Raw genomic sequence first — 17,362 nt, 5'->3', positions numbered from 1 at the left:
GTGTGTGTGTGTGTGTGTGTGTCTGTGTGTGTGTGGAAATAAAATGAATTTTAACCTAGCACAGGGTATGACCCCGTATCAGCCCTTTTCTATTCGGACTTCCCACAGAGAGGTAATTATATGACCCAGTATCACCCCTTTTCTATGGGGTCTTCTCACAGAGGTCATTGTATGACCCCGTATAACCCCTTTTTTATCGAGTCTTCCCACAGATAAGTTATTATCATCCCTTTTCTATCTATTCTTCGAACAAAGAGGTCAGTGTATGACTCCATATCACCCCTTTTCTATCGGGTCTTCCCACAGAGAGGGCAGTATATGACTCCATATCATCCCTTTTCTATCGGGTCTTCCCACAGAGAGCCCATAATATGACCCCATATCATCCCTTTTCTATCGGGTCTTCCCACAGAGAGGTCATTATATGACCCCGGATCAGACCTTTTCTATCGGGTCTTCCCACAGAGAGGTCAGTGTATGACTCCATATCACCCCTTTTCTATTGGGTCTTCCCACAGAGAGGCCATTGATTGGTACTTTTGTCTGGGTCTTAATCCTGGTTTTGTTCTCGTTACACATACAATAGCAGAAACACACAAAATGGTGTGAAATGCTTTCGCTACATTCTCAATCATGCTGCATGCAATGCACGTGAAATGCCAGTATGTGGACACATAAAGGTAACGTAACGGTGTCATAGTCCTCGTCACATTAAGAATGCCATGTCTCAGAGAAGAACAAAGGGAGCAAGCGTTGGGCATGGTTCAAGGGGAGACTTCGCAAAGCCAAGTTGCTAGGACCTTCAGAGTCCATCCATCAACTATTGGACGACTTGTTGAACGTCATCAACAAACCGGGAGTGTCCGTGATCGACCTCGACCTGGTCAACGTCCCGTTACGACCCGAAGTCAAGAACGGCAGATTCGACGACACCACCTTCGTGACCGGTTCATGACTGCGACGATGACAGCAAGCAACACGATAGGACGTCATGGAAGACCTATCCATCTGATGACAGTCATCCTTTGACTCAGAACGGCTGGACTCAGATGCAGACGCCCGTACAACGGTAATACAATGACACCGTGACATCGTGCTGCGAGACTACAGTTTGCTCTCCAGAATGATAATCATCCACCAGCCTTTTACCGGAGCATTGTTTTCTCAGATGAGTCCCGTTTCTCTGTATCCTTTGCCGAAGGAAGAGCACGTGTTTAGAGGAGACTCCATGGATGGTACGCTGACGGATGTGTGAGGGAACGTGATCGGTTTAGCGGCGGTTGTCTGATGGTATGGGAGGAGGGGGGGGGGGGCAATCAACTGTGATTACAGGAGTGATCTCATCATTGTCCACGATGCCCTTACAGCCCAGCGTTATGTTGACGTTATTCTAAGACCAGTTCTCCAGCCACCTTTGCGCCGTCACCGAAGACCAGGAGGTCCCCTTCTGTTTTAACACGACAATGCCCGTCCACATACTGCAATAATTACCCAGGCATTCCTGCAACAAGCCGGTATCACCGTTATGAACTGTCTCGCCGTTTCATCGGATTTGAACCCAACTGAACACATCTGGGATGAGTTAGGACGTCGTGTACGTCACCGCTAGCCACCACCGCGTAACGTCGCTGAGCTTGCACAGGCATTGCAGGAGGAGTGGAGGAACATACCTGTGGCTTATTCGAGATGTATGTGCCAATCCTTTTCCCGTCGTCTTCACGCATGCTCACGGGCCAATGGTGGACACACCAGATGCTGACCTTGATATTGGGGTGGGGGGTGGGGGTAGGGGTTGATTACGAATGCAAATCGATTACTGATGATAACTGGCCATGTTTCCTTGTGAATGTATCTCATGAATACCAGTCATTAATGTCATATTACATTATCCATCAATTCATTAATAGTTTGTCGTTATTTGCAATTGAAATTTTTTTTTGCGTTTTCATTGTGTGTCAGTATACAAATATCACAGATATAGAACATTAAAATTTAGAATAAGAATTCAGTATCACATAACAATTGTAAAATAATTTCTGGATGGAATTGAAATAATTCTATCACATTTGTTTGACCAAATAAATCTGTTTGAATTACTGACAAATGCTTACACTGCACCAAAATGTGTCGCACCGTCAGAAGACAATTACAGTGCTCACACTGAGGTGTAGGGTGTTTCCTCAAGATAAATGAATGGGTCAAGTAAGTATGACCGATGCGGGCACGACACAAGACTACCTCATCCTTCCTACACTGTCTATAGGAAGACTGCCACTCTCCCAAGACTGGCTTGATGGCATGAAGCTTGTTCGCAACCGCACCGTCCCAATGACGATGCCAAGTCGAAAAGATAAATTGGTTGATACAATATTTAAAATCAGAATAAGGTACACCAACCCTGGCATGAGGCAAATCCAAAGCAGACTTGGCAGCAGAATCTGCCTTTTCATTACCCCTGATACCAACATGGCTGGGCACGCAACAAAATACAACATCTTATTGGCAATAGATAAAAAGACACACTTTCGTATCACCATCCCAATTAAGGGATGTTCCAGCTTCATATTGGACAAAGCTTGGAGACATGAAAGTGAGTCAGTAAAAATAATAAATTTGGATGCTATTGAATCTTTGAAGGCTTCTAAGGCTTTAATGTCTGCCCAAATATCAGCACTAAAGATGGATGCCGAGTCAGGCAGTCGCATGGAAATGATAGTATCTGATGGAAAGACTGTAGCACAAGCCACATAATTCCAATCCCGTGATATATCTGTATACACAGGAATGTAATAACGGTGCTTGTGTTGAATTTCAATGAAAAACTGTGTATAAATAACAACATCTGTGCTATCTTTCTTCAGATGCACCAGAGCAAACACAATTTTAGGTGGTGTAATACATCAAGGTGGTAAAACAAAATATGAAGGAGTTTCCAAAGTGTCAATTAAATCAAAGTTGGAAAGCAACAAAAAACGCTTAATGCCAATACCAAATGTACGAATAGCATTTGGCCTTGCATCAAACAACTTGATATATTTGTTGTCAAACACCGCAGTATGTGTAGGATGTTTCGGTAATGATTTAATCTTGGTGGCATACAGCAGATAAAGCTTTGCACGTCTAGCGCCCAAACAAGGTTCGTGTGGATCAACGTACAAGCTCTCTACAGGAGATGTTCTAAATGCACCAAGACAAAGCCTGAGTCCCTGGTTGTGTATAGGATCTAGCATCTGCACGTAAGACTTGCGTGCTGACCCATACACAATGCATCCATAATCAAGTTTAGACCTCACAAGAGATCTATACAAACGGAGCATAACCTTTCGATCTGCTCCCCATTCCATATTACCAATAACCTTTAAAATATTGAGAGCTTTTAAGCCCTTTTTTAACAGATTTAAGATGGGACACAAAGATTGGTTCCTGTCAAATATAACCCCCAGAAATTTAGTCTTCTCCACAACCGGAATCGGATTTTTGTCCAAAAACAACTCTGGATCTAAGTGGAGACCTCTTTTCTGGCAGATATGCATACAAACCGTTTTTGCCTTTGAGAATCGAAAACCATTGTCAGTTGCCCATTGATGAAGTTTATTCAAACAAAGCTGTAACTTACGTTCAATGATACTCATATTGGACGATCTATAGCAAATTTGAAAATCATCGACATATAACGAGCACTCCACACCAGGTGTTAAAAACTGGGTGATGCCTTTAATTTTCACAGAAAATAAAGTTACAGACAGGATACTACCTCGAGGCACACCCATCTCCTGTGGGCGAATGTCGGACAAAGTCGACCCCACCCGGACTTTAAAAGATCTCTCTTAACAATTGAGATATAAAAGCAGGAAGTCAACCTCTGAGGCCCATGCCATGGAGGTCGTTTAAAATCCCATACTTCCACGTGGTATCGTAAGCTTTGTCCAAATAAAAAAAACACTGAAACAAAGTCATGATTATGGATGAGACCTGAGATGTTGAGTTACTGCTTAGTGGTGTACCATTCACGTCATGATAGGTATCATGCATCATTTAAAATATAAATGATGTATATAAAATTGGATTATATTTATCAAAATATGTCAGCAATAACGTTAAGGTGACTGTCGTCAGATTGTTGCAACTGTTAAGATCTTGTCGACTAAAAGACATAAGACGTTTTAATGACTAAAATATTTGTATTGCTTAAAATAGCGGTGGCTGTGAATTAGTTTCTGGCCATCCTAGAATTTGTACGAGGTGAATTTCATTTAATTTCTTAATAAATATATTATTGTGGCCGCGTCCCAAGGATATCACCAATGTCTTGAGAATATAAATAGCATCCACAGAAAACAAAGCCGAAATGTTCCAGTTTCCAGAATTATAAATTTATTTAAAAGTTAAGTTTAAATGAAAATAAAGTTAATGTTCACAAGTACGTTTCCAACAGATAGATAGATCTCTTCCTTTCAGCTCCAATTATATTAAACCAGTGACGACTGTATCTCCAATAAATGTAAACTTAACTACAGCTTGCAGTTGCTTAAAAATATTACTCCATAAAACAGTTAATTAAATAAAGATGGTACGGTACGGTAAGTTAATAAGCTTTACTTGAAAAAATATTAGTTAAAATTATTCCAGTTTCAATTTAAATGTATGTAATGTAATAAAGTTGGAAAGTTGGACCGCGAACGAGAAAGAGAACGTTGACGTCCAGGTGAGGTCAGGTCAAAGGGTTTAACGTGCACATTCAACAGTTCGACCGGAATAGGTATCAGGCAGATGTAGTTTTGGTGCTATGGCATTTATAATATACTGTAGGATTATGTCAGAGAAATGGATGCACAATTTGAATGTGGGAAAATCTCACGCATTTTTGAATGGTCTGCCTAAATGGAAAGGGGGATGATGTCCATTGATGTCAGCCTTTGTATATGTCTGAGAAGTACCACGTGACGTCATAAGACACAGTGATAAATTACGTTACACTAGGAAGAGATCTACCTTTACAAAATAAATATAATTTCAATTAATAATTACGTTATGCACACAACTGCTCATTAAATAAAGTAACTAAGTTTTGATCCAGCTTCCGTTTTCAATTTACAGTTTGTAAATGCACACTTTAAATCCCGAGAAACTTCAATTTTTATAAATACGTCAATTTAGCCCATAGTGAAAGCATTACCAACTTGAAATAATTAATACTGGAAATAACTAAAGTGTATAAACATAAAACTAGCATTTCTTAATTTCTTTTTTCAGTCTAAAATTAGCGTAAAACAATTTCAACTTTAGAATATTCATAAAAAAAAGCCATTAGTTACCAGGCACAAAAACAAGCTATGGTGCACTGGAAATACATTAGGAATTGAAGCTAATAATATAAACAAATTCTAAACATGGGACTAGCATTACACAATTGCTTTTTGTGGTCTAATTTCAATATAAAATAGTTTTAATGAAAAAGCCTTTTGAATTATTATAAAAAACAACATCTTTATACCGTTGTTTACAAATATTGTGTACCGATATATATGACCTTAGCAACATGTATGCGTAAACAGGTTCTCAGCGTACAGGGATATAGTTCCTAAAAGCATTAATATTATAATTGCAGTAATAATTTTACAGTTATTATCTCATTTAATTAATACAATGATTTGACATAATATACAAACAATATTAGGATCCGTTTAACTAACAAAAAAGCTAAACGGTCGTACAAGTTTTCGAGAAAAAATAAACTTTACTGAATGGCACGGTCAATCCCGGCAGCCATGTTAAAATAGTCGATCAAACGGAAATTTATCCCAGTTTTATGTATAAGTCTATGGTATGTTTTCAGTGTGTAAGTGCACACACTGTTCAATTATGGCAATATTTACATCAATACGATTAATATCAACGTTATGTCATAGTTTTGATATGTACATGAAGCTGGAAATTAAATGAAGTCGAATAATGCAAGGCTGAAACACGGACTTCGAACACTAAATTAACACATTTAGCAATCGTAATATACTAATATCCCATAAAATATGACAACTATTTTAAAAGCATAGTTTCATAGACTAAACACATTATCATGGAATACAACAAAATGTAGCTCCCATTATGCGTCCAAACGATCTCTAATAACAATAGTTACGCAACTTCGTAGTGCACTACTGAATGAATGAATGAATGAATGAATGAATGTTTAACGACACCCCAGCACGAAAAATACATCGGCTATTGGGTGTCAAACTATGGTAAATGCAAAAACTATTCTTTGCACTACTGAGAATTTCATTAAACAATAACATAATACATGACATAGATCCATATATATATATATATATATATATATATATATATATATATATATATATATAATATATATATATATATATATATATATATATATATGTATGTGTGTGTGTGTGTGTGTGTGTGTCTGTGTGTGTGTGTGTGGTGTGTGTGTGTGTATGTATGTATGTATGTATGTATGTATGTATGTTGGTTATTTAGCAGATCCTTTCTGAAGATAACATTGAAACATGTAAAAGGATCATTATTTCTTTAAATTGTTTTTTTAAAATACATATATACTGTACACTTGTTTTCTTTTATCATTTTTATTTATATATATATATATATATATATATATATGATAACTGAAATAAAAGTAAAGTTTGTTTTATTTAACGACGCCACTAGAGCACATTAATTTTGTATCTTATCATCGGCTATTGGACGTCAAACATATGGACATTCTGACACTGTTTTTTTAGACACATAGACTACTCTTTTACGACAGGCAGCAAGGCGTCTTTTATTTGCGCTTCCCACAGGCAGGATAGCACAAACCATGGCCTTTGTTGAACCAGTTATGGATCACTGGTCGGTGCAAGTGGTTTACACCTACCCATTGAGCCTTGTGGAGCACTCACTCAGGGTTGGATGTCGGTATCTGGATTAAAAATCCCATGTCTCGACTGAAATCCGAACCAAGTATTTACCAGCATCTAGACCGCCACCGAGGCCGGTCATAAGAAAACTAGGACATAGCAATATAGAACCTTTCTTTAGTTATATAAAAAAGGGCACTATGTATAACATGTATCTTTTAGGGTTTTTTTTTTTTTTTTTTTTGTCGCATGGGGTGGGGAGGGGGCTGACTCACCGTCCACAAGGTACAGTACTGATGAAATGATGAGGTTAGTTGAAGAAACGTGAGAACATTCGTCTCGACTAAGTCGGCAGGCTTATTACTATGCAATATAAGAAAAGTAACCTCCAATATCACGCAACATTATATTACTTAAATGTTAGAAGCATAACATAATGATTTAGATAATGCTGGTAATGTTAGGGTTTTTTTATTACATATACTAACATTTCCCAAAACTGCATTTGTACTGAAGGTTCGAATTAATAGACGCAAAAAGGGCAGTTATATGACTCCCTTGTCACCAGCTGGATAACACAAGGGACCAGACCCCCCCCCCCCCCCCCCCCCCCCACACACACACCAATTCTTATTTATCAATGCCGCCAAAGTACATTACATTACAGTATACTTCCACGCTCTCCCATTATCAACTAGTTTTGCTTGTCGCCGATATATTTTAACATGGTGTTGTCATCGTTCACTTTGATTGCAGCCAGATATTTTAATATCACCATTTTGTGGAGTGATATAAAGTCCCACAACACAAATGTCATCTGCCACTGAAATCCATGTTAAATTGCTCAACTTCAAATGAAGATTGCCAATAGAACGAGTTCCCGGTGGTACTAACAACATACACCATTGCGAACATACATTTATTTTCCCTACCAAAATTGAGAACATTTCCGTCTCAGTTTGTTTTTGCTGTATGACTGCATCTGGCTGTAGTAACAGTCCGAACAGGTAGTTTTACATCATAACCCCACCAGTCGCCTCTTCCGCTATATACCCATGTCCCAACACGTCAATGCACAACATTACAAAATAGCAAGGCTTACCATTGAAAAAATACAATTTGTTTTAATTCTTCCCCAATTACTAGACGTGAATATGTGAACCACACTATATGTGCAGTTAGGAACTATAGTGGACCGTGATGAATGCAATCTAACCCGGAAGTGAACTGTGTAGTGAGACCTAAGTTCGAAATGCATCTGTGTTTTAATTCCACAACTAACGACACCACAAGAGCATATTTGACAACTTTGACAGTCTTAGAGAGGAAACACGCTACATTTTTTCATTGGTAGCAAGGAAGTTTTATATGCCACGTCCCACAGACATGATAGCACTTACCACGACCTTTGGCATACCAGTCGTGGTGCACTGGATGGTACGAGAAATAGCCCAACCGACGGGGATCGATCCTCGACCGACCGCGCATCAAGCGAGCACTTTACCACTGGGCTAAGTCCCGCCCCGCAACCATTGGTGCCGTTCTGACAAATGTGACAAATGTGACATTATTTTTAAAAATATAAAATGTTGTTTCGTGTGGAAAGTAATTTGAACTAGTGTCAATGTACCAACAACTACTTGCTTGTAACATGAGTCCTCCTAAAATCAGGATAACAATTACTGTGTGGAACTCGGAGAGTCAAAGACACTTCCAATTACGTCTAAAACGAGTAACTTAACACCCATTAGAAAACACTATTTTAAGGTTGGGAGGTTATAGTGTTTATATTCATGGTGTATGTGTTGATTGAAACACTGTGTGTTGAAGTTATAGTCACATATGTTACTGTAACTTACTTTTGTCATCAATGCAATTTAATTCGGTGATATACACCCGGTAGGGTCAATGTTAATTTTGGCTCCAGCCAAATATTTTTATTTCTCCATTTTCCTGGGTTACATAAAGTTTGTCTCGAGCGAAACAGAGTGACACAGGTTGTTTTAGGCCGTCTTCCTGTGTGATGACGTCACGAATAACCTCCCCGTCACGTGACAGCTGAACAATGGCATGTCTATCGTTATCACAGACATAAACAAACTCCTCAGTGTCGCATGCAACACCATATAGCCGACGAAACCTTGCTGAATCACGTGATACCCACATGACTAGTCCTGATGACGACACACATGTGACAATGTTAGTGGTATCTGGTACAACAACTAGAGAGTCACCTTTCACTGTTAGATACCCGGGGTTGGAGATCACCTTGTTAGGAATAGACCGTATGACGTCACACCACTGGTTTAGTATGTCCACACACCCAGACAACCCTCTAGTCACAGCCATGCTGTCGTCAGGCAACACGGTTATATCGTAATAGTCATTCTTGGTTGTCACCGTCTTCATCAGGTGTATGTCATCTTGTACATACAGATATAATAGTTTTCTTTCTTCTGGCAGGGTGACGAGCACCTGGTGGTCACGTGTCTTAGCAAGGTAGCATGGTCTGCTATTGGTCCTGTAGAGACTCTGAACATTTTTGTGTTGAGAGGAAAATGATTTTACACATTTGTTTATCCAGTCAGTAACAACGATCTTGTTTGACTCTTGACCTTCTAGCACTAGGATAGATGATAAGTCTGGACATTCTATATCGGATTTCAGGTTTGCATTTACCGTTTGTTCATGCTTGAGTCTATCTGACTTCCGGTTTATCTTGATGTCTGGACATTCTGTATCGGATTGCAGTTTTGCATTTACCGTTTGTTCATGCTTGATTCTATCTGACTTCGAGTTTATCTTGATGTCTGGACATTCTGTATCGGATTGCAGTTTTGCATTTACCGTTTGTTCATACTTGATTCTATATGACTTCCGGTTTATCTTGATGTCTGGACATTCTGTATCAGATTGCAGTTTTGCATTTACCGTTTGTTCATGCTTGATTCTATCTGACTTCCGGTTTATCTTGATGTCTGGTTCAAATATCGATGTCTGTAAATATATTTTATGTGTCATCTTGATAGATTTTACGTCAGGTCACAAAATTTTCCCAATCTCCACAGAAAACGTTTTGTTTCCTGTTTTCTCAGGCTCAACTAAAGTTATTGCCAAATTAGGAAATTCAGGATGCTGTGTGGCTAAATAATCAGTTGTTATCGTTTGCATTTTTGAAAATTTGGAAACATGTCTTTTCATATCAGAAAGTGACGCAGATCTGAGGAGAATTTCTCCCAATTTCATACATTCTTTACTTTCCTCTATCAGTCTGTTAGCATCAGTGAACAATTCAACTATTTCGTTGTTAACAGACTGACGACATTTTTCCAGTTCTGAATTCCTCTTTTCCAGTTCAGTGCGGACTGCTGTTGTGAACTCCGCAATCAGTTCATCTCCTTGTGTTTGCATCTGAGCCGCAGTCTGTGTCGCGCTGACGTCGACGCTTCGCTGTAGTCTCTCAATGTCTGACATCATCTGGTGTTCTATAGAAAGACTGAACTTCTTTATCATTTCACAGGAAGATTCAATTACCAGTCTACTTGGGTCTTGTTGAGCTGTCGGTCTTGAGTCATCACCTGCCCAATAAACAAGAGTCAAAAGTTTAAACTTGTTTTTTGACAGCACTAGAGCACACTTATGTATGTGGGTATCTCTGTGAATATACTGTCATAAATGCGTTCCTTATTTCTTTTCTTTTCTTTTCTTCGCGATCTTTCTTTTAAATTTAAGTCAGTGCCCTAGACGAGTTTAAAGAATATTTCTTCGTACTAGATATGTCTATGTAATTACCTGTATATGTTGCTACTAATATGTATGCCATGTATTGGTAGTGATTAGGGCCCCAACACTAACACTACGTATTCTTCTGGGACAATAAAAATTATTTCTTTAAAAAAAAAAAAAAAAAAACCCAAATAAAAACAAATAAAAACAAACAAAAAACAAATTCTCAAACTTTAAGTTTTATTTTTTATTTCTTGTTTGTGTGTTTGCATGTTGTGTTTGAGTCGAATGGGCATTTAGCAAACTAGTGGTTGATTCCATGAATATGTATCTAGTGCCTCGTCTATACTAGAGCAGCCGCACCTGAGGAGATCCTGTACAGTAGAGTTCATCCATCTTACACCACCACAAAGACTAGTTTACTCAACGAAAACTAGCGCGGGACAGAGCTCATTAGCATTAGTACAGCTGTGAATGATAACGTGCACTCATGAATCACTGTCATAACAATGATGATACCAGGTGTTCGTGAAAGTTGAGCATGTCCTGCCTTCTGTAGATTCTCTTCTTTCCTGGCAAACTCTACATGGTTCACATCAGTACATTTAAACGTAAATGAAGGTATTGGTCATCAAAGTTTTGTGTAATATATATTGAAACCAACTTAATGTTACTCATTGGGTGGTAAAATAGGGTATTACCTATAACAATTTAAGATTTGAAGTAAAATGGCATATCTGAAGATGATGATGTATTTCTAAATGAAGCTGAATGATCTTAGACACTGGTCTTGCTTTCACCAAACATACCAAAACAGTCATAAATAGAGAAACTGCACCTACATGCAATGGATTCACGTTGTTGTTGCGTTAATTTAATTCCCCTAATGGCAGTCATACGGTGATGCCATCTTGATAACTGGGTGACAACATCGTCTGTAAGCAACATTGTCCCTTGAAGTGGTTGCGTCGCAGGATCGAACCACCTCGGTCGATCCATTCAACTGATTGGTGTTTTTCTCGCTCGTTCCAGTTAGTGCACCACACCTGGTCAAAGGCCGTGGGATGTTATTTCCTGTCTGCGTGAAAGTTCATATAAAAGATCCCTTGCTGCATTGTTAAAATCACCAAATATTTTGCATCTAATAGCTGATGATTAATTAACCAATATGTCTAGTGGTGTGAGTATGCCTTTGTTCATACTATGAAATGTACTATAAGTTATTTAGTTATTAGCCGATTGTTTAGTACACTGCATACAAAAATAGTTGGGTTTTGTTGTTGTTGCTATTTCCAAAACAGTTTTACTTTTCTTCTTACGTTAAACCACACTAAAATTATTACAAAATTGTTTTTTGTTTATATAGAATGATGAGACGGACAATAGTTAAATAGCAGTTGCATTATCAGTTTGTTAAATCTGTTGGGGAAGAATTCAAGTGTATATTGATGTTCAGAAGATGTGTACTGAACTTAGAAGAATGAAGATAAAGACGAATTCCAGGATGTAGTGCACTTTAAGAGACTATAAGTAAGATTATAAGACACTATAAGTAAGATTTTTAAGATTCGTGACGAGGACCACCTGTGTGGCAGGATATGCTCACCGTTCGCGACCACCTGATAACGTCACTGTTGTGAAAGTGATTTATAAGTGCATGTCATCACGGCTGTTCTCATGGTAATGAGCTCTGTCCAGTGCTAGTTTTGATTCAGTAAACTTTTCTGGGAGTGGCAGTCCTCTTCGTGGCGTTGGAAGACGGATTAAATCTCCAGTAAAGGATCTCCTGGGGCGTGGCTGTCCTTCTATAGACGAGGCACTAAATACATATTCGTAGAATCAACCACTATTTTGCCAAATTCCTATACGACTGCATTGTGCAGAGATACGACTCTGATCACGTATTACAGTTGTGTTGTTTGGATTTATTATAGTTTACATTGAGTTTCTTTATGAAAACTGACTATTGCAAATGTAGTCAGATTTAAAGATCATTTGGTGTTATATGTTGGTTTCTCGTTTCCATGTTATTTTTACCAAAACACTAAATGAAATTTCATTAGCTGAAAGAGACACAAACACAAAGACACGCACACACATACAGACACGCACACATACACGCACACAGATACACCCACACATGTTAGTTATAAAAATCAAGGAAGGCTGCTGAAAGTTGCATCTTTATACGGCAAAAAGTTCTATTTTTAACTCACATATTTTTAATTGTTTGATGAGACCACGAGTGCCAGATTTCGTTTGAACTGTGAAGCCCAAGACGATGTAGGTTGTTTGTTGTCAGGTATACCGACCATGTCCCTGCAGTTTGGACACTCGAAAGTATCATCTGTGTTGTTGGCGTCGATGTGATTTTGGAGACACGTCAAACAAAATGTGTGTCCGCACGGAAGTACGCGCGGATCAATGAAGATCTCCAAACAGAGGCTGCAGGAGATTTGGTCGTCTATGGAGGATGCTGTGGCCATGTCTGAAAAAAAATAAAACATTGTTACACACCTAATGAAGATTAGTCTGTTTACACGATGGTATCTAGTGGGGTGGAGGGGTGGAGATGGCAGGTCGGAGATCAATTTAACGATATCACATTGGATGCTCCATGGTGATCAAGGAAAAGAAAAAAAGAAAGAAATGTTTTATTTAATGACGCACTCAACACCTTTTATTTACGGTTATATAGCGTCAGACATATGGTTCAGGACCACACAGATTGAAAGAGGAAACCGTCTATCGCCACTTCATGGGCTACTCTTTTCGATTAGCAGCAAGGAATATTTTATATGCACGGTGACACCATCCCAGAGACAGGGTAGTACATACCATGGCCTTTGATATACCAGTCGTGGTGCACTGGCTGGAACGAGAAATAGTCCAATGGGTCCACCCACGGGTGGTGATCAAGGAAGGAACTGGTTTATTTAAAGACGGGCTCAACATATTTTATTTACTGTTATATGGTTATGGACCACACAGATATTGATGGAGGAAACCCGCTGTCGCCACTTCATGGGCTACTCTTTTTGTTTAGCAGCAAGGGATCTTTTATATGCATCATCCCATAGACAGGATAGCACATGCCACGGCCTTTGATGTACCAGTCGTGGTGCACTGGCTGGAGCGAGAAATAGCCCAATGGGCGCACTGACGGGGATCGATCCCAAACCAACTGGTCTTCAAGTGAGCGCTTTACCACTTGTTTACGTCTCGCCCCTCCGTGGTGATCATTTAAGACTTCAAATGAATTCCTACCAGTGAAATTACCACAACTGTTATCGAATGCTACTGATGACACACGATCGAATGTTTAAGTTAAAGCCAACAAAAGTGTTGTTAATATGATTGATTTTGTGAGAATAGCTGAATCAAGGTTCAGTAACACAATTATAGTTCTTTAAAGTTGCAGTCACTAGTCCGCATCCTATAAGATATTTTAAACATTCATTTTCATTTCAACTTATTTTGGTGCTTATATCCAATTAAGTTTCAAGCACGCTGTCCAGGGCACAGACATCAGCTACGTGGGCTGTCTGTCAAGGACAGTGAGTTAGTTGTTAGTGGTTAGTGAGAGAGAAGAGGGTGTAGTGGTCTTAGAACTACCCACTGAGTAGTTGAAACTTGCTCTGGTTGGGAGCCGGTACTGGGCTGCGAACCCTGTACCTGCCAGCCTTATGTACGATGGCTTAACCACGACATCACCATACAAACAGAAATTTGTCATTCTTCATTAAGTGCTATTCCACATTTTATCACATTTGCCCTTTCAACAAAACAAATATTCCCTACTGAACCAAACATACATTCTTTGTTAATTAGTGCATATATTGTTTGTTATTTTTAATTTTCTTTGCTTAACGTATACTAGGTAATTTTATATGCATATAATTCCAATCTGTATATACCTTTTTCTTATAAATGTTTGGGTTGGTCCAAATAATATCATCTAACTTTAAAAAACCCCACCAAAAAACGATTTTATAACTGCATGAATCTCAATTTTGCACTACTTTCGGCAGTGCATAGAAGGCAAAAGAGATCGTTCCAGCTATTTTCTTTATTTCAGATTAATAAAATGACTGTTTACATTAGTTGTTAATTAGAAATTGGGGTATTAAGGGTCCTTTATTGTTAATTTTGTTTAAGAACACAGTCGAGAACATATTTCTGGCACATGACATTCTGTCGCCTTTGGTCATTTTGAGATGTATTGCTTCAACCCCCTGTCTGCAATTTTTATTATTAAGGTGGGGCTTTTCGTGTTTTTGTTATTTTTTATCTTCTAATATTTGTTTTAGCTGTTTTATTTTCTCATTGATAATACATGAACCCATCAATCTATAATATAGTACGCAATGCCTTTTTAACGGCTTCACATCCTTCTGACCGTTTCTCCTCTTTTGATTTGTGGGCCTACTGCCAACAGCCTTCTTTGTACTTAACCTATGCCGCAATTTGTAAGGTGATTTTTGCGCTCAGGTCCAGTCGACTGTCATACACACACCGTGTTAAATGTTGCGCAGAAAGAAGAATTCCATAAATACACCATCAAAGAGGGTGTCATATTTGTTAATTAACACAGACGTGGCTAAATAGACCTACACGGCCAACGAAGGCTGGTTATCGCCGCCACGATAGCCCGAGTACTCTGACTGTCAGAGAGCTAGACGGACATTTGGACGGTTATGACGCTCTCGTTACAGTCAGAGACCAAGCTATGTAATGTTTTCGCAATCGCTGCCCACCAAACGGTAGTCAAAGATTTCTGCTCTAATACAACAACAATCCTATGATTGACATTAAATACCGTTACATCGATCATTTTCGAGTTCCCTGACAACACATTCCACATAGTTATCACTGATACACACACTACAGGAAGAAACCCGTCAGCAGCTGTGCATTTAATCGGAACATTACTAAAAGTGGGTTATATCGGGTTTCTCTCATAATGTGTATATTAGTGATTAATATGTGGATTTTTTTTGTTTTAATTAAGGAATTTGGACATTACCGATGTAAAGGTATTTGATGTCAAAAAGCTATAAAGTTCTCATGGCTAGACGGGAAAATAGGTAGCACAAAGCCTGGCATGACTAATATAGGACAGTTATATATATATATATATATTGTACTTCAACAACAACAAAATAACGGTTATAGAAAGGATTATGTGAAGAGAATGCCAATGATTTTATGGTTGTGCAAGAGGTGAAGTGTCGCTTCCTGAACTTTGAACAATAGCCCACAGCAAGAAAAAATATCTGAAGAATACTGTGTGTATACTGATAGTTTTGCACTGCATTTGAAAATCCCATACTGTTTTGGCAATCTTGAATCATTTGTTTTCAAAATCAGACCCAAGCTCTTGAATAGAGGAATGTGCCCATGTGGACAGGGAGAAGAGACTACAAGCTACTTCCTCCAGGACTGCAGCCAGCACTAACAAACAAGAGACCAGATATGGCCTGCTTACGTATCCCAGCCAGCACCAACAAACAAGAGACCAGCTATGACCTGCTTACGTATCCCAGCCAGCGCCAACAAACAAGAGACCAGCTATGACCTGCTTGCGTATCCCGGCCAGCACCAACAAACAAGAGACCAGATATGACCTGCTTACGTATCCCAGCCAGCACCAAAAAACAAGAGACCAGATATGACCTGCTTACGTATCCCAGCCAGCACCAACAAACAAGAGACCAGATATAGCCTGCTTACGTATCCCAGCCAGCACCAACAAACAAGAGACCAGATATAGCCTGCTTACGTATTCCAGCCAGCACAAACAAACAAGATACCAGATATGACCTGCTTACGTATCCCAGCCAGCACCAACAAACAAGGGACCAGATATGGCCTGATTACGTATTCCAGCCAGCACCAACACACAAGAGACCAGATATGGCCTGTTTACGTATTCCAGCCAACACCGACAAACAAGAGACCAGATATGGCCTGATTACGTATCCCAGCCAGCACCAAGAAACAAGAGACCAAATATGGCCTGCTTACGTATTCCAGCCAGCACCAACAAACAAGAGACCAGATATGGAGACATGGAGACAAGAACACTGGTCATTTCACCCTGATGTCGGACAGAATCGTTTAGTTTGGAAAAGCAATCTATTTAGGACTCAACAGTCATGATTATGGGAAACGAAACGAAGAAAAGAAGAAGAAAAACATAACCCGGAAGACCACAATGGAATTGATGTCATCGGACATGGTAATTTGGGTTACTTTCAGAGTTACATGTTTGTACACTAGGCCATCAAGTGGTCCTCGTTTGAGAAATAATGTTGGATCTGTCGTCTGTAACGCATAAAGATAGTATACCAGCAATGTTGGTGTTCACCTTTCCAGAAACGAAATTATTGTTTAGATAAACACGGTGGCACTAGTTTACACAGTATTGAATAACGCAACCTAGAAAGTAGTCACGGTCTTCTTAAAAATCCTGTGTAAGAACTCGCATTTTCACGGTTGCTAATATACAAAAGTTTTTGAGAAAATGTTTCTATAAGTACCACTAAACACAGTCCAGAATGGGAAAGACAAAAGACGAGCTATTTAGTTATAAAGATCCAAGCAGCAATGGTTCTGTAAGCAGATTCTGTACAGCAAGTATTGAAATTCTTCATTACGTATTCTTTACCCTAAAGCCGAAACAGTAGCGGGTCCAAAGTGTTGATACAATGACTACTAAGAGGAATATTACCTGTACTTGTAATACTGCTCTA

General features: G+C 39.0%; 2 protein-coding genes across 2 annotated transcripts; both read right to left on the bottom strand.

Moving 5' to 3' along the window:
• Nucleotides 1-8,792: 8,792 nt before the first annotated feature.
• LOC121392701 lies at nt 8,793-9,902 on the bottom strand. The gene has a single exon (XM_041523806.1). It carries the CDS (start codon nt 9,900-9,902, stop codon nt 8,793-8,795), a length of 1,110 nt encoding a protein of 369 aa, XP_041379740.1.
• A 21-nt stretch (nt 9,903-9,923) lies between these two features.
• LOC121392700 (tripartite motif-containing protein 59-like) lies at nt 9,924-13,095 on the bottom strand (the record flags this gene model as incomplete). Its single annotated transcript, XM_041523805.1, has 2 exons — nt 9,924-10,459; nt 12,916-13,095. Coding segments are annotated over 2 exons (716 nt in total), but the record flags the coding sequence as incomplete, so codon positions are not given.
• Between the last annotated feature and the right edge of the window lie 4,267 nt (nt 13,096-17,362).

This window comes from Gigantopelta aegis, unplaced genomic scaffold, assembly GCF_016097555.1.
Source record: "Gigantopelta aegis isolate Gae_Host unplaced genomic scaffold, Gae_host_genome ctg4325_pilon_pilon:::debris, whole genome shotgun sequence".
In the NCBI taxonomy this organism is placed as follows: Eukaryota; Metazoa; Mollusca; class Gastropoda; order Neomphalida; family Peltospiridae; genus Gigantopelta; species Gigantopelta aegis.
This window is presented reverse-complemented; position numbering and strand designations above follow the sequence as displayed.